The sequence below is a fragment of the Stegodyphus dumicola genome, chromosome 6 (assembly GCF_044657685.1).
Source record: "Stegodyphus dumicola isolate Sdum_Otavi_A_Nest chromosome 6, ASM4465768v1".
In the NCBI taxonomy this organism is placed as follows: Eukaryota; Metazoa; Arthropoda; class Arachnida; order Araneae; family Eresidae; genus Stegodyphus; species Stegodyphus dumicola.
Window position 1 is genome coordinate 114,614,705 of NC_140773.1, and position 19,592 is coordinate 114,634,296.

A 19,592-nucleotide genomic window follows, 5' to 3' on the forward strand; every position below is an offset into this window, starting at 1 on the left:
TGAAATGATATTTGTAGTGCTTACATATTGACGCAATCAACTTTGGAACAATCTGGAGATTTTTTACAAATGAAAAGGTATGCCAAATTTTCGGGCTGTTCAAGGATGGCGCAGCAGACACTTTCTAGTTAGGAAAATTTAAACACAGCAGCTATTGCTTCCTGGAAGTCTAAGAACAAAGCTACAATGAGTAAAAGCTCACAATGGTGTTAATAATTAAGCCCGTAATAAGGCAAAAGGAAGAGAGTATCAAAAATACTTAAAAGCTGAGAGTGATGGCGGCAAAATGCTAATTAATTTTCTGCCCTGCTGCAGCAATAACCCGAATGAAAGATGTAGGTAATATACTGGTGTGCCTTAATAGCCTAAGATTAAAAAACAGGACCATTAACTTATCCAAATACATTCGACTCATATTTTACCTGTGAAAAACGTTCATTTTTATTTTTTTTCTAATGCAAGGCACATGCCTATTCGACAGTGGCCACTCCTAAGGTCCGAATGGCTGGAAATTTCATTGTAGAGGCACCTAATAGGGGCTATCGCTGCCTCCTATGAAGGAACGTACAGTTACAGCTATACCTTCTCCGAGATTCGAACCCGTGCCCATCGACATCTACTTAATATCGATATCGATATCGTTAGGGTAACCGTCTGCGAGACCAAAGGTGGTCGGTTCCCCTAACCACTATACCTAATGGAAAGCTAAAAAACGTTTTTTTCAACCTTAGAACTGTAGCAGATATATTGAAAATATTTGGTCACAAGAAACCTACATAACATCAGTTACACTAATGGGGTATATCTAGAACTATCGATGTGGTATATCATAATCGGACTTAAAGCTGGCACTATGCAAAGCATCGAAGCGCGCGCAGTAATAAGAAAATGACTGGAATGCCAGTAACTGTGTTATGAGTAGGCTGTAGATATAAATGTGTATGCGATTGGTGATATATTTTGTGCGTATAAATAAAAGTAGCATGTAGAGTAAAAGAGTGTGTCTTGTGAAATAATTACCCACTAAAGGATACACGGTAACTAACATTCGCGAGTTCTTCTAGAGCTTCACAAAAAGGATAAATGAAAATCTGTAAGTTCATTTAATTCACTAGTTCAATTTCGATCCATTGCTAGCAGCAGGATACATTGCATCGATTGCTAGCAGGAGAATTTAGTATTTGGTATGAATAAAAAGTGTCCAAATATTTTTTGCATAGTTGCCCTTCTCGTACACAGTTATGAAGGCTAAAAATCACATGATGCAAGAGGGCATATCAGTGGTAATGGCCTTTGATGAAAAGATCTGATCAGGTGAAAATCTTGAACACATCGCAAAATTCACTAATTACATTTCGTTACCATGCTAGCAGGAAACAATAGAACTTGATAACAATGAAAAACACCGGGCTATTTTTACAGAATTACCATACTCGCTGACAGGTACGAAAGATAAAAGTCACATGAAGAAGCACGGACATGGCGGTGCCGAATGGCCTTGGAAGAAAAATTACCTGACGTGTCTTTCAGCCTTCAATCACGCTTTCACTGAACACACCTCAAGGTGAAGCGAGGGGAAGAAGACAGCAAGTGAACTTCAAACGGTCGATTTAATAATCTATTTAGCCAAAGTCCGTTGCCACTCTCGAAATGGAATTCGGAGTGAAAAGAGTGAGGGCTTACCATCACAACTGGGATCTTTAGTAATGAAACAGCTGACGAAATTGCGAAGAGCAGAACTAACGATAAAAATAGATTAGTTAAAAATATGCTCAAAATTCACTGAATGTACCTTTTCTTCATATCCACCCAGTACTGAACTCTATTGGAACGTGGCCATTTCAGGCAGACGACTTCACGGTATGTTTCCTGATGTGGACCAAGACTTAATTAGTGGCTCTTCGCAATTTACCCAGCACCTAACAGAGAATGGTTTCCTATTTTAAATCGTTTCGGCCTCAGAAATAATGGCTTCTGCATCCGCGTCGCCGATGCTTATTATTATTTGTTCGACTGCACGTGTACCAAAAACTATAATTTGAAAAGACCCTCTATGATCCACCGTCAGACATTGGTGAGGAAGACCAGCAACACTAAATATGCGCTCAGTTGCATAAGACACTGTATTGCCATTGTTAAGAGTATAGTTGACAGCCTCAAATAATTCGCTACTACTTCATCTACGAATATTTGCATTTTATTATGTACTTTCCCCCTGCGTGTATAGTACTACCTCATGTTTTATAGACATGTATTGCTTACTGAACATAATTTTAAGATTTCTGCAATTACTCATTAATGTATAGCTTCGTTGTAGGATTTATCTCCATCCACATACTTATCACGTTACTTTTGTGCAACTACACTGTTCTGTTTTACAAATATATTAATTTATAGGTAATTTTATGCCTTGCTTTTAAGTGCAGTTCTGTGGAAATGTTTACGTAAATGTTATCACGTCCACATTTTATCACTGCATATTCTGCTACAATTTTTTAATTTGCGTTTTGATAATAAATCTATGCCTTGCTTTAATTTAATACCTTGCTTTCAGCTATATTCATAAGGAAATTTTTATGTAAGTATTTTTATATTCACATTTCATCACTGCGCATTCTGTTACAATTTATGCCTTTAGTTTATACAATTTGCGTCTTTATAATACTGTATTAGTGCATGTGGAACTATTTTGTTTCTTTCCGTACATGCAAATATTACAATGCACAGCGCAGAGTTGTCTAAACATATTGCGTATCCTCCCTGTTAGACCTCGTACCATCAATTGGCCGAAACGTTTTGTTCTTTAGATACACATATTTTATTTCATCCTCAAAACAGACCTGGCGGATATGGCATAAGCATGAAGTTATTAAACAGTTCCAATAACGGAGCTTTTGATCGAAACGCCAAGTAAAACAATACATGGCTTCCTCATTATCAGGGAAAAAAGGTGTGTATTTAATTATGGCAAAGCACACGAGGGCTATCTGCCTAAAGGGAGGGATGCCTTTCGTGGAGGACTTTCTAAGGGAAACTGGCTCGTATACACGTTACACATGGGGAAAACCACGAAAACGCCCATGCAGCCAGCCCGTTCGCGGGATTCGAACCTCAGACCGAACTACCAGTGTTCAGCGTCTTTACCGCTCGGCCGCTGGTGGGCCAGGGAAAAAAGAAAATATGAAAAAGCAAAATTTGCTTAACAGATGCAAGTTGGTGGTTTTCTTGATTTTTTTTAGAAAGATCCCTAAACTAACGATATTTATTGTTACATCGGCAAAAATTATCAACGTAAGAAAAGAAAACATGCTTTAGCAATTTAAAATATAAATTTTAATTATTAAATAAGTATTACGTGATACATTAACGAACAAATAATTGACATTCTTCACCAAATATCGTTCACCACATACGAAAACATATGTGCGTAGCAGCACCTTCTGTCGTTAGGCAGACTAAATACTATTTCTTAAATTAAAATTGATATTTCTATAAGTCCTTTAATATTTAAAAGAGATTCAAATAGATTCAGCTATGTTGTTCAGTAATGTCCAAACGAATTTTTGGAAATTTTGCATGCACAATACAAGGTATTTATAACACAGCGTATGTAGTGTTTTAAGAAATATACTGATGTAAAGAGAATACTTTTGGAAGAGCATACATTAAAGAACATGACCAACTTTACCATCTCGCTCTTGAGCGTTTGTAAAAGAACCGTTCCGATTTTCTGTATTAGTTAAAATTGTGAAATGAATAATTCGTCATCGTATTTAGTCTTGTCGAATAATAGTTAGGGCATCCATCCGATAATCTATCGGGCCCGGAGTTCGAAGGAGGGAAAAGACAGGCATTTTTTCTACAATTCTTCTTTCAAAGCGCTTTCTATTTAAAATAATCGTTTATTTAAAGCAACCGTTTTAAATAAAAACCTTGATGTGAAGTAAAGAGGTTACATTACTTAATACGATACCCATGAATTAAAGTGCAAAATGTATGAGATCAAATCAACCCCTAATTCTAAACTTTTAGTTGATTAATAAAACTAAACATGAATTAGAATTTTACTTATGGGATTGTAATATTTAAAAAAGGCACATTTAATCCATTATAAAAACAGTGTGCAATAAATATGATGTTTTTGCTTAGTTTTACATTTTATCTTAAGGCTCTTTTAATTCGGCTTCAGAGTTTCTGGTTCCATCAGTGACCTTACAGAGATAAAGGACAAACTTATCTGCAAAATCAAAGCACCATTAGCGATTGGTTACCATGGGAATTACGAAGAGTTCTTTATTGCCTGATGACATATTTTCCCTTTGCGATATGATTTTCCTTTACTTGCTTGGAAGGATTTGATTTTCTTTTTCCGTCAGCTTCTGTAAACGTAATGTCTCAGCATTCATGCATCGAATAGATACAGCAAATACCTGCTTAATTTTTGTCATTCTAGGAATTGTTCGTTATCACATTATGTATTAAGAACTTGAAAATGAAATTATGTAAATCAAGCCGTTTTTTAAGAAACTCAATGATGAAAAGAAAGAAAGCAGATTATTACTTTATCCATATGCAGGAAGCTTTCTTCTACACAGTATGAGTTAGGGAACCGATTATCTTATGTAAAGTAATGGTACTTGGGACAGCCAAAAACCTCAGATAACATATTACGTTGCAGCATTTGGAATAAAGATAACAGATAAAAAAAGTTAGTTGAAATTTAATATGATATAGTGCCATTTTTAAGCCTCCTTTTGTACCTCGTCAGTTTCAACTTTTGTTTATAAAAGACTCAGTTAAACGAAAGTATATGATCTCGTGGCACAGTGATTTTGGTTTTGATATATTTTTACCTCATGTTATGAGTTAAGACTCTTCCGTTACTGGGCAGTCTCTTTTTAATGTACTTCAATGCGCTTCTAAGTATGATACCATTTGTTTAATGTCTAACACGCATATCATCTAAAAGATATAGCAGACTGATTCTTTGTTTAAATTTTATTATATTTGTCATTAAAATGCCTATTCGTATAGAATTCTAAAAGGAAAGAAAACTTTTAATATGTATTTTTATTTTCTAAAATTTTGTGATATACCTCTTTAGAATTAAAGGCACACATTCCTCATTTCAGAAGATGTAGGACTACGTAATTTAATTATAAAAAAAAGAAAGTATAAAGCTAAGATTATGTTTCTTAATTAGCAACATGGTGTTTATCATTTACAAATCGTCTCTTCTATTAATTTACTGTTTTGGGCTATTGTTTGACCCAAAGTAGAATTATTATTTGGTAAATTAAATGTAATTGCACCTCTGAATTTTAATTTGAGTTAATTTTTTATTATTTAATACAGCTATTTTTGGATTGCGTATTTTATTTAACTGCAAGTTGTAGAACTTCTGCTATTATACTTTCTAGAACTAATGATATTTAAAATAAATTAGGTTTATTTATACAACTATTCAAATTGCTCTAGGTATAAGGAAATAATTTACTGTTTGCAAGTAAAGTGGAAAAGACTATCTTAGTAAGGAGAACAAGGAAAGGAACTCTCTTACCATATATTCTCCTGTAAAGTTGTTTTCAAAAGGACTGTATATCTCTTAAATGGTGATCGTAGGTCAATGATTTTATTTTCACTGAAATAAATACCTTTAAATACTTTAAAGCTTCTGATTACAGTAATTATGGTGACGTGTTAACTAGACGTAAAAATGTATGAATCTTATTATTATAGGGCTCTATGAGAAACAGTTATGACTGAAAAACTAATTTTCAGAAGAGATTTGTCAAACAAAAGGAAAAAAGGAAACCTTCCCCATACCCTAAAATTTATTCGATATATAATTAGTTAAAATATACGAAGACGTATACAAATCTCACTTATACACCTATTGCATTTTCTCGAATTCAAATCTCTAAATATTTTTTAAGGCGAAGAATATAATAATTTAGAATAATCCCATTTTCAAATGACTAATTTCAGAAATGCTAAAGTTTGAAATTTTTTATTTAATGAACTACAGTATATATGATTGCTAAATCGGTATTTGTTGTCATTTGGTGAATGAAAGTCGTATAATCTTGACACATTTTTCAAGGCCATTATTTGCGATGAGGCCAACCTTTTTTTCCAAATGGATCTTTAGTAGAATGAGTAAAAATTACTAATAGAAATTGTCTCCAGAGAGAATCCGTATAATTTTTTTATGTTTAATAAACATGCCTTCGGGCCAAAATACTCATTGTCTCAAGTTAAAGTTGCCTTATTTGATTCATTTCTTAAACTTAAGGACCTATTGCAAATTGTTAAAGATATGTTGAGTCAGGGCTGTGCCTAGATACTCTTTTCACCTAAGGCAAAGAGGTAAATGTGTGACCCGCTATACAATGTAATTTAAGTGAATCTGTACAATTATAATCTGTACAATTATAGATAATGTAAATGTACGAAACAGTTTAGTGTTTGTATAACTATCTTTAATAACTCTAAACATTTTAATCATAGCTTACGTATAAATTTAATATATGTTTATATACTGGTGAAAGAAATTAAGAGTATTTTCATATTTGATCTACGATCTCCAGAACTACTGGACAGATTTTTATCTATAAAATTTGGTGAACAAAATACACATTCAACAATTAGAATGGACACATATGTTTGTGTGTAACACTCATGGGAGTCTGAAGGTCTGAAACAGAGGTTGCAGAAGACACAAACGAAATGGGTTAATAGGAGGTATGGTTCCCTCTTACAGCTATACAGGCCTCGCATCGTGATGTCATAATGGAAATAAGGCAGTTTATCAGTGCCTGTGGCAGTTGGTCCCAATCATTCAACAACGCTGTTTTCAGTTCCTGGATGATTCTCGGGGGGGGGTTGCGAGTTGCAGTTGCCCTCCTCAGAGCGTCCCAGACATGCTCTATAGGGTTGAAGTCCAGAGATCTGGCTGGCCTATCCATTTGGCGAATATCCTCACTCTCGAGAAATTCGTCGACCAGAAGAGCTCTATGTGGCCTCGCGTTATCGTCCTGTAAGATGAACTCAGGGCACACTGCTCCCCGGAAAAGGCGAACATAGGGCTCTAAGACCTTATCCCTACACCTCACACCAGTCCAGAGCCTCTGTCAAGACGTAGAGAGGTGTGCGGCCATCTAACATGATGCCTGCCCAGACCATTACACAGCCACCACCCATAATTGTTGATTTTGCGGACATTGGAAGGTAGGTAGAGGATTCCTGGCTCTCTTCATGTGAAAGTACGGCGAGAATCGGTGTTTAGGATAAAACGGGACTCGTCGGTAAACAGAACGGTCGCCCATTGCTCTGTACTCCAATCACTATGCTGCCTGCACCATGCTAATCGGACTCTCCTGTCCGTAGACGTGAGCGGGACACAAAAAGCAGGTCTTCTGGCAAACAATCCTCTCCTATTCAGTCTTTTGGAAACAGTCACCCTTGTTACACGGGTTCCTGTGACTGCATAGTGGTCCCGAGAGAGCTGAGAAGCTGTAGCCCCTCTATTACGCCTCGCTAAGATGGACAAATAGCGATCTTCTCTGGTCGTCGTGGCTCTTGGACGACCTTGCCCAGGCTTTCTCTGGATGGATCCAGTATCCTGGAACTATTTCTATAGGTTACACACGGCGCTGGGCGTTAAATTAAACTCTCTGCATATCTGGACTTGCGATTGGCCTGCCTCTAGCCTCCCCACAATTCGCCACCTCATTCCATCATCTAAACGTTAGTGGTTACTGATTTTTACCGTTGCGATGTGAATTTAACCTAGTGCTGCAAGATAACACCAAGAAATTCGCCGAAGTGTGCTAGCGAGCGCAATTTGTCTTACCCTCTCCGCGCTTAGAAAGCCTGTTTTTCTTCTGTCTCTGCTTACACACACGTGTACGCTTACGTAGTTAATGTACAAAATTTGCATTTTTATCTAGAAGCAGTGGGGTTTCCTTCATTTCAGTTCTTTTCATGTAATTCGATAAATATGCAAATTCTCTTAATTTATTTTACCAGTGTACATTTATATTTATATAAATTTACATACATACATTTATATTATATATAATTATATTTTTAATGGAAACGTTAAAAATATCTTTTTGATAAATAGCAAATAACGCTGAAATAATATATAGTATTAAAATTAATATAAATTGTATTAAATTGACATTTAAGTTTTTCAAATTTAATTTTCCTTGCTTTTAAAGAAATAAAATAAAAAATATTTTTTCCAATATCTACTTGATTATTTTATATATACAGTTATATTATTAATTATTTATGCAGTAACATTTTAAAGTTTTTTGGAGCCAAGAGACTATTTTTCATATTTTTTTTATTATTATTCCAAAAAGGCTACTAGTCGCGAAACACGATTTTAGTTTCAGCTTAAAGTGATTTCATTTTTCATTCGAGTTTGTTGCCATTCGGAAAACCATAAGATACTCGTATTATTTTTTCATATTTGATTTGTCTGTTATTAATTAATAAACTAAACTATCCAAAAGTAATAGATGAAGTTCTTAAGAATATTATTTTTTTTTACTTTTTGATATGATTGATTTAAATTAACTTCCCTTTAACTCATGACTTAGGCAATTAAAAACATTAAATATTTTTATTGAATTACATCGCATTTTTTTTACTTTTTAAATATCTAGAATCTGTACAATGCTCCGAAGTCATTCTAAATGTATTAAATCTGTATAATGCTCCGAAGTCATTCTAAATCCATATGCCGAAATGTAAGCTATTTCGGCATATGGAGCATTCGCGCTATTATTGAAGACTCTACATTTATCTTTCACAATCCAATAAAATGTTGTTCCCTACAATACTTGAAAGCACATATTCCTCTCCCCCTCCCGTTCGCAGTTGATCTTTAAATTCAGGGTCGGATGTACCAAAGCACGACGGAATACCGTAAACATTCCAAAACAAATATCGTACATTTTCAGCAAAGGTAGTAATTGTATAAACAGCATTAACTGTATGTACATGAATTAATTATGCCTTTACATGAATTAATTATGCCTTTTTTTTCCATCCTAAAATTAGCGTTTGCAACGTTAAAAATATTCTTAACACAATTTACAAATTCAGATATGATTGAACTAATCTGCATTTTCTTTAACAGAAATTGTTAAAGATTATTAAAGATAGCTAAGACTGTATTTGATAAACCTAGGTTTACTTCATCTAATACCCTATAAAATGTTTTCATATATCACCTGGGACATCTCTATTGATAACCTATACTGATAAACCATAATAAAGATACTTTGAAAGAACGCTTTTCGAGAATCGTCAAAACCTGTGGCCATTCAGAATTTTATTTTATTTTATTTATTTATTTTTTACAGATCTGATATCTTTTTCTTGTAAAAATTAATTTGAAATAATTTTGATGAGAATGTAAAATACACAAAACGGAAAATCTTTCAACGCAGAAAAGGGAAACTCCAGTTCTGTAACATCAGTCTTAAAAATATGATTTTCTTTTCCACTAAGTGGGTGTTATCCGTCTGTTAAATTTTATCGAAACCAAATCTTCGAAGCTCTTTAAAGTAGGAAATTAACAGAGTAAGTGCACGTAAAAAAACTCCTTAGGGTGTGTAAACTAACCCCGGGCTCCTACGTGACAGGCAGGGATACACACACTACACTACCAAGAAGGAAGTCATTGCCGAAACCCTGGATGGAACCAGGGACCTTTACTCGAACGCTCTCCCAACTGAGCTATTTCGGCATATGGAGCATTCGCGCTATTATTGAAGACTCTACATTTATCTTTCACAATCCAATAAAATGTTGTTCCCTACAATACTTGAAAGCACATATTCCTCTCCCCCTCCCGTTCGCAGTTGATCTTTAAATTCAGGGTCGGATGTACCAAAGCACGACGGAATACCGTAAACATTCCAAAACAAATATCGTACATTTTCAGCAAAGGTAGTAATTGTATAAACAGCATTAACTGTATGTACATGAATTAATTATGCCTTTACATGAATTAATTATGCCTTTTTTTTTCCATCCTAAAATTAGCGTTTGCAACGTTAAAAATATTCTTAACACAATTTACAAATTCAGATATGATTGAACTAATCTGCATTTTCTTTAACAGAAATTGTTAAAGATTATTAAAGATAGCTAAGACTATATTTGATAAGCCTAGGTTTACTTTAACAACCAGAATTATTGAAACAGCGTAATTTTTTAAACTAGGTATTTCTAATAGAATACCTGAAGCATTTGATAGAAGTGCTTTTTTAAACTAAAAAAGTGGAAATATCGTTTAAATTTTATGTTTCTATTTTAGTTGTAAGATTGGAATATTTCTAATTTTTCCCATTTCTAATATATAGAAATATTTTTCTAACAAAATTAGTTCCTATTATTAGTTATCAATCGAAACTTAATAATCTGGTTTATTACCCTTTATTTCTCATGTCTCTTCTTATTATGTTTATAATTCACATTTCTCAAGATTTTTTTCCCTCATTCTCAGTAAAGAAAGAAGTTTTCCTTCCATTCTGAGGTTTGTAAATAAAGTAATCATTATAGAAGCATAGCGTTGGATCAGGTTCCAGTGTGGCCTGCCGTTTGGAGGAAAAGGTGAAGAAACATTCGATGTATAACCAATATGAACTTAAACTGCGTGCAGTCACGTCGTTACCCGTAAGAATTGTTTTTAGTAATTTAATTTTTTCTATTGCATTACATCAATTCCGAGCAGTGTTGTACTGCCAGATTTTGCTTCAAATTTAAGCTCAGTGCAGCATGAAACATTTTCAGAACTTCAACAGGCCTATGGAAGCAATGTTTTCTTAACGGCCCTGGTGTCCAGGTGGTTTACGCCGTTTTCAGAAAGAAAGAAACCGAATGAAGACGAAATTCGCAGAGACCTGCACCTGCAGGAGTTGATGAAAATGTTGCCAGAATTTGGGATCTTATGCTTTCTCTATGTGGCTTGACAGTTAAAACTAATTAGAGTAAAGTTGAATTTGAATCAGTCCACCACCAGGAAAATATGTGAGGGAAACTGTGAATTGTTACAGAAGGCTAATCACAGGGCAAAAGAACAACAGGAGGGGCCAGTTCATTGATATTTAAGATTGTATTGAAAACAATCCTGCTTTACAGGTACTTGCCGTTATTGGTGACGAAATTTGGATGTTCGAATACGACCCACAAAGTGCCAGAGCCAGAAATGGCACGCTTCAAACTCACCAAAAATTAAAGTAAAAAAACACAAATGGGCAATTAAAAGATGAAAAGCATGCTAATTTGCTTTTGGATGGCCAAGGAGACGTCCACAAAATGTTGGTGCTTCTAGGTCTCTAGGGCAAACAGTGAACCAACACTTATATATAAAATTATTATTATTATCAAGAATTGTTGTATTTCTTTGTTTATTCCAACGTTTTTCTGTTTAACGGCTGTTTGATTGCCGTTCCACAGTAAATATTTGGAAAAGTGATCGGAGATTCCGGGGGGGGGCCTTCAAGATTTTACTTTGTATGAATTTTATTTAATACTTTTAGAGATAAAACATTATTTTTAGTAGCGATTAATAAATATTTAGCAATGTCTGATTACTTCTTATAAAAAATAACATTTATTTATTCATAAATATTTTTAATATATATAATACATAAAGATAAATTGAAAATAAATTTTCTTATTATAAATTATGTATATTTAAGTATGGTAACGTAACGTATCACTGTAAATAATATTTTTTTCAAATGCATAAAATAAATATTGAGCAAAAGATACAACAATTGGAAAGACGTTTTTCTTAATAGATTCCCTTTATTTTATATATGATAATTCGTATTGATAAGTACACAGATGTACTTTGTTTTTACTAAAATACTTTTAAAAATTTTGATTACCTTATTTGAATTGCATGATATGGAGCCTAGGATGTTTAAGTTAATATTATTCTTCAACTTTATACCACACCATACATACAAAAAAAACGATAGACCGAAGTTCGGTTGAATATCGGATGTTATACTTTATAGATTAATGCAATCTCAGAAACAAATTTCTTATTAAAAGAAACATCTCTAAGCCTTCTTTATTCTTCTACAGTACAAGCATCTTCTGCAGAGTAGTGATATGTAAAATTATATTTTTGCTTTTGTTTTTCAAAGTAAAATTATTTCATAACTTAAAAAATCATTTGCATGTACTTCTTAATTAATTATGCACACTGTTTCTCGGTAAATCGCCTCGAGCATCTTAATTCCAAATCATTTCGCTTAAAATTTACCTAATAAAATTAAATTACTATTTGCAAACTAGTATAAAGAGGTAGAAACTGATATTACGAATTTTATCAAAAATTACATATGTTACACTAGCATGTCAGTGGATTTTTTTTCTTCATTATAACTCTAAAACTTAATGACCCAAAAGCTTTTGACTCAATATTATGTCATTATTATGTTGTTATCTTTGTCTTTTTGTGACCCCGTTATCTTTGTCTTTTTGTGCCCAGCAGTTCCTTTGAATTTTTTAGCATGCTATAATAGCGTATTATGCAATTATATGTTAGCTCATTTTAATGTGATCCATAGCTATTGACTAAATATGCAATGAAATTTTTACACTTGCACTGTATCTAAATTATTACTCTTGCACTGAAACAATCATTGGTTAAAAATCGTCACACAGTGCAGACACAACATAATAATGACGAAAAGTTTAAAAGCCTTCACAGTAAGGATCCTAACAAAGCATGCATATAGTTCTACTATGTTACGTGCAGTGGGGTGCATTAAAGATCGTACTATTTATGTGCATTGAATATCCATGTAAATAGTGACATGTGATCATGTTTTTAAAATTCAGACTTGCAATTTTTAACTTGTATTTTATATATTCATTTGTAGAAGAAATGCTTTTGTGTACAAACAGATATGAACAGTTTATTGTTGTTCTTCTGTACGACAACGAAATATGTGTAACTGTAAATTTAGTCAAATAAATGTTTAAATATTTGTTTCAAAAATGCTGTTGCAATTAAATTTTTCTAGTGTAATTGTTATAGCTTATTTGTTTCTAAACTCTCGGTTACTCACCCTTTATCTGTAATGCTACTCTGAATCTCTTACTGCATAATGAGCGATAGCGTCCCATTGGGAAATTATGTTCTAGTAGAAATTACCGCCTTCGCATGGTTCTTCAATTGTCGTTTCACTGCAAACTCAGAATGTCCGCAGTGAAACCACATTGCAAGGCGTTAATCCGCTTAACTCGAGCATTTTGGCTAAAACAAAAAATATTTAAACCAGAGAAAAATTGAAGAAATTGCTTAAACTGCTAGCATATCTTCGCGATTGCAGAAGCTTTCGTTGGTATTCAAAATATTCTGAGAGTTGTTCTAATTTAGTAATATTTCATAAATAAATGCAATTTTTATTCCATAGCTCCAGAAAATAAATGCTGCACGAAATAAAACAAATACTTCAATAAGTCTCTTTTTTTTCTTCCCCCCCCCCCAGGTAAATGGAGTAAACATGAAAAATTATTTCGTATTTTATTTGTTAGTGGGAAATGTGCTTAACAGAAGCAAGTGCTCTAGCAAATATTTCTTAAAAACTAACAGGCGTTAAGCAATTTTCTATTGTCAAACTTACGACAGGAGTACTTTATCTTTCGTAATTCTAAATGTTTTGTCAATTTTAGAGAAAATATTCTTGGTTTACCTTTTAGAACATAAAATTACATTGCAATTAGCAGAAAATCTAGTAATTTAAAAACAATATATGCACATACGTATTCTCCTTTTTATTGCATTCGTAAACGTATAACTTTCTATTTATTTAATTTATAATGTATTTAATTCATAAAATGTTTATAACTACTTATATAGTTTGTATATTCATAAAAGATTTTATGTACTCAGTTTACAAATTTATAATCATTGTAACTAAATTAGTTTTTGTTCAAATTATTCTTATTAAATACTTCTTTTCTCAGCCATGAATATTTAATTAAGAACACATGAACTTTGTTCGTGAGTACATATTGATAGCAAATTTACAAGTAGATAAAGATACGGACTCATTCGAGGAAAAATAACATAGCATGTGCAATTTGGGATGGAATGCATTCAAGTATTTGTTTCGGTACATTTGTACTCAGTAATTGTTTGTATTACTGTTACAACATCAAAACGGAATGATCGATTTTGCGCTACTGTTATTGAAATTCGATACGCGACTGACAAAAATTATGCATGAAAAAAATCCTTCTATTACATATTACCGAGAAGAAATAACTAAATCGTATTTTTCATTCATTAGATTTATCTATATGTTTTTATATAAATTAATGATTCAGCATTCAGCTACTTCAAATATCAGAACCCCTTCAATGATGCTTTGAAGTATATTTTTATAATTACGAATTCTGATAAAAGGACGTTGATAAATGAGTGATAAGATAAAAACATTAATATAATTAAACTTAAAATGATTAATGATGTGTATTTTAAGCTAGCGGTTATTGACATTTTCAGTGTTTGGGATGTTTCCAACTCCATTTCGGGCTAGCATATGTAAGCGAAGGTAAAGTTAGTATTTGAATATACATAGTTTAATTAACGCAAAGCTCACATTTAATATTTTGTAGTTTTAATTTACAAGTGACGCATATTAATTGCAATCACGTTAAGACTATAAAAATTAGTCTTTATCAGAAATTGTAATCAAACTTTAGATAAAATGACAGCGAATTATTGTAAGTCTAAAATAACAAATGAGACTTATAAAGGGTGTAAAAGACTCTTTTATTAAAACAAAAGAAGAACAGAAGTCACATTTGGTGCTCAGAATTCAGCCAGCACTTTGGGCGAGATAACTTATATAACAGTAAGTTCAAATAATAAAGTTTAAAATAAGCTAGTAGCCAAAGATTACATAATTCAGTTTAACGCGAAATTGTCTCACAGCCTAACTGGCTTAGATATTCAAATATCGGTGATTATAATGCAAGAGCGAAGACAACAGATCGTATCTGAGCTAGCAGACATTTAGTAACGGTCTGTTAACACGCTCTGTCTTTCAGCTTAAAACTCTCAATTTAAATATACGCGAGCTAATCTGCATTTGGGTTTGGAAACAGAAAGAAAAGTAATAGTGAAGATCGAAATCATAACTGGTTAATAAAAATAATAACATACCTCCAAGACAAAAGTACATTTTCTATTTTGCAAAGTCCTAGCCAAAATATGCTATTATGTATATTATTATTTATTCGAAATAATACTGCTAGTAAAAATTAAAATCCTCTTTGTATCAAGTCAATTTGCCTCACGATCTAAAGAAATATTTGACTACATCGTCCATTCATCTTAGAAAAAGTATTAACCATGATAATTTACTTCCGCAATTAAACGTATTAAAAACATGCTTATACGTTTTTAATGCATTTAAGTATTAAAAACTTAATTTCTTTATAGAATAATTTCTTAATAGACTCATCTTTGACGAAAAACTGACCTAAAATGGAAATGTCGCCCTGAATGAAACTATTTCAATGCTAACGTCACAGATGCGGCTAACGATATAAAAATATTCGAACTCTATTCCCCGTAGAAAATTTAATTAAGCTTCTTTCCGTTTACAAAGAATTTATTTAATCTGCACCAAATGGGCTTATCGATCTCGTATGTATATTGGATCAATGCAAGAAATGAAGTTGTAAAATTTATTCCAAACTGATTAGACATTAGCCTTATAAATTGCACAAGAATATTAATAGCAAGGTGATTTTTGACTATGTAATTGTATCGAATAATTCATTTAATTTTAATTTAGATGTATATTGTTATACGATACGCAATTTAAAGCAAACGAAGCTTTATTGTGCATACATTTTCAGTTAGCAGCAATGTTTATACATGTATCAAAACTAATATTTAGCCTAACACACATGTTACATACTATCATGTACGTTACAAGATTTATAGTTAGACACAAGAAGAAAAATGAAAGTAGATATAAAACTGAACGATGCGTCTATCGAATATCTGCCCTTCTATATGTATATATAAATATATATTCGTGTAAAGTCTTCCTTCATATTTATTCACGAGTTTCACGCTCGGTTCAGAAAAAAAGGGAGCATCAAAATTATCTTGAATTCAATGGATTCAGGTTTGGGGTGTGAAAATTTATGCGCATTTTATTTAACATTGCGGCTTCCCTTTTTCCTACCGTAACTGGAGCAAACAAAGAAGGATTTCACAATAGACAGCAAACTGTTTATATGCAATCGAATGCTATATGTTTTTTTCGGTGGCATTGTCTTCTCACCGCTTTACTCCTTCCCTTAACATTTATTGATCCCGAAAAAGACGACGCTATTATTTTTTACATCTGTATTTCTGCTTACAATTCTGAATTTAGGATACTTTGAACAAACCAAAAATGAGATATATCTTCCTTATTTTTTTTATTGAGCTATATATAGCTTCGACTTATTTTTTTGTTTTGGTTTGCTATTTGACAAATTTTGTTTATAAATATGATCATTACAATTGTAATCGAAAAGAATTATATATAAGCATTTTCCTTACCTTTTTAAACATTTTATTGTAAACTGTTTTATTATTTCTAATAACTCTTTTAAAGAATGCAAAATGCTACACATATTAACTTTTCAAGAAATATGTAAGTAAAACTTCCCTAGTGTATTTCTTCGCTTAACGTCTCATACTTGAAAATTCGTTTAGTGGTCGAAAATGATTATCTTCACGCCCGGTTTCTCATTTTTACGTGCATGTTTCATTATTTTTGTTATTGTTTTTCTGCACTTAAATTTCAAAAGTATCTCATTTGCTATATGAACCGCATCCCAAAACATTACATTAAGCACACTTATGTCGTTGGATTATAAATGTTCTAAAATGATTTAAAATGTAATAAATATTAGTCTAAAAATCAAAACAGAGTTATCGATTTTTGATAAATGTATGTAAATAAATCTTTAATTTATGAACAATTTGTTAAGCTAGAAAGAATCAAAGGTTTTAGTCAAAATCATGTTTTTGTAACTTTCAGCTTTTCGGCTAAATTTTCAGAAATGAAATCATGCACTAACGTTTCATATGGATGTCTGTAAAAGAACGAAATGATACGCAGCTGAAAATATTACTTTTCAAAGTCCTAGGTAAACAATAAATTGCAGTGGTCTAACACTGGACTCAGTATATGATATTTTTGTGTCATGAATGAATTGTCAGGCAGTTTTATATTATACTTACCAAATACACAGCGGTTCACAAAATTCCCTTTAAAAAATGTTACATGTCCTTTATATGCTCCAGGACAAAATTTTATCCAAATTAATTTAGGCTAATAAATTTATAAGCCATTTCAACATTTATATATATATAAGTATATATATAGAAAGAGAGAGAGATGGGCATATTATATATACATACATATATATATATATATATACTATATATTCAAATATAGTAGAATATATAGTTTATATATATATATACTATATTTTCTCTGTCAGAAGGCCTCTTTTATCTTAGAAGAGCTACGACATCACTTCTGTCCAATGGAAAACGTAGACCTGAGTTCGATTCTCTCGAGAGTTGTAACGTTTTCCCGTAAAACTTAATGTCAATCTAAGCTGAATAGAGGTAAGTATTTTAGAGAAGATTCATCTAAACACTTTGATTTCTTTCATGAATGAGGCTTATTTGCCGTTTTTAGAAAGAATGAAATTATGTTAGATAAATTCTAAAAATAAAATTTTAATTCCAATATATAGTACTAAAGTACACTTAAAGTTCTAACTCAAAGTATTCAGTGTTAGTTTAAAATAATTATTCATAACTATGTTTATTTTCATGAAAAAAGCGGGTACATGTGGTGTAATTTTATGCAGTTTAACAGTTCTCTAATGAAAGGTCAAATTACGAATAATTTAGCATGAAAGCATAAAAACTTACATGTTAAAGTCTTATTTACACATTGTTAATTTAAACTATTTGGAAGGAAATACTAGCAGCATTAAAAGAACACACAAATGAAACTAATGCTACAGAAACTAAGAATTATCTATGTCAATTTCTGTTGATAATTTCCGGTATCTTTGAAATTAAATAACGCTCATTTTTGCTAATTTACAAATGGCATCACAAAAGCAATCGAAAAAACATTTTACTTACCTTGCACGGAAAGGAAAGAGGCCAGACAAAACCATAGCACTATAAACGTCATTTTTATTACTTTAGTTTCTCTTCATCATTAGTAGTCACAATGCACACTTTCTCCATCTCCAGATTAATGGAATTCACACTTTTTCTCAACATAATTTTATTTGTAAGCTAAAATTCCTAATTACTGTTACAGTCAAGCATTTTCATTTCGCTTCTTTTTTCTGCTTTATGTATAATCTACTATCATCACAATAATTTATCCTACTCTTTCTGCCTCCCTATTAAGGAAATATTATTTCATATGAATTCTGATATGTTTTGTTTTGTTTCAATCAATGATTATAATGATTATACTACGATTAAATCAATGTCATTTCTCTTTTCAAGTCATATTTTTGTAGATAACTGTTCTCGTCCTTTGCTTTACTTTTACCTCCGCCAAAGTACCACAAAATTCTTGTAAACAGCTTCAGTTTTAAGGCCCATGCCACGTTTACGTTACTTAATTATTTCTAAGAACTAAGCATATTTCTCACCTATCCTGAATTGTTTACGTGTAATTTATTATTTTCCCGGAGATTTCTATTTCAAACAACATTTTATGATGCAGTGATGTATAGACATTCAGTTAGAGCCAACATCTTCCAAATCAGTGTCCTCTTTTGCCATTAAATTGCTTTTGAAGTATATAAATATACGCGATTTTCACGCCAGAGTGTAAGAGAATTAATTTTAAAAGCGAATTTATCTCGGAAAACAACCGCTTCTCCAGTTCAGCGATGTGTCTTTAAGATGCAACCATTGCCACTTTCGTCTATCCTTGCAAAAGCGGATTCCTTCTTTGCTGAGGCCCATTGTAACCTCAATTAGGGTTGCTATGTAAGATATTTCACGTTAACTCGCCAATGCTTGGCGAAATTTCATTTTGGCGATGACTGCAGTTTTGTTTTGTTTTTCATTTCCTTTCGACCCTCTTCGAAAAATTCTTTTCTCCTCCTCCCTTCCCTTGCTTCAGTAAAGCGAATGGATGTTCACCTTGCAATGTGTATTGGGGCAGATAAAAATTAATGATACGAAAAATAAAAAACGAGAATTTTTAAAATCATTACTTGTCTTGCGGCTTTGAAATTTAAGTTGCAATCGAACTTGTTTTTGGCGAGTTTTTTGCAAAATAAATTCATCTTCAATTCTCTCTATAAATCTCAATCTCACTGATTCTTGAAAGTTGAATTTCTATTATAATAATTGATTTGTCCAAAATATTACGCCATTTCAATAGTTTTACATAAATCTGCAAATATGGTGCGAAAATGTAATAAGGGCTGAAACATTGTCCAATTTAACAATATATTTTATTAAACAGGATAATTAATTA

At 32.3% G+C, this 19,592-nt stretch overlaps 1 protein-coding gene across 1 annotated transcript in view; it reads right to left on the bottom strand.

Annotated features, from left to right (window-relative positions):
- The window catches only part of LOC118193989 (roundabout homolog 2-like), a 331,360-nt gene extending 312,324 nt beyond the window's left edge, over nt 1-19,036 (bottom strand). Inside the window, exon 1 of the mRNA XM_035365162.2 lies at nt 18,227-19,036. Coding sequence (XP_035221053.1) covers nt 18,227-18,278 — 52 coding nt within the window. The 5' untranslated portion in view covers nt 18,279-19,036. The remainder of the gene's footprint in view (nt 1-18,226) is intronic.
- Between the last annotated feature and the right edge of the window lie 556 nt (nt 19,037-19,592).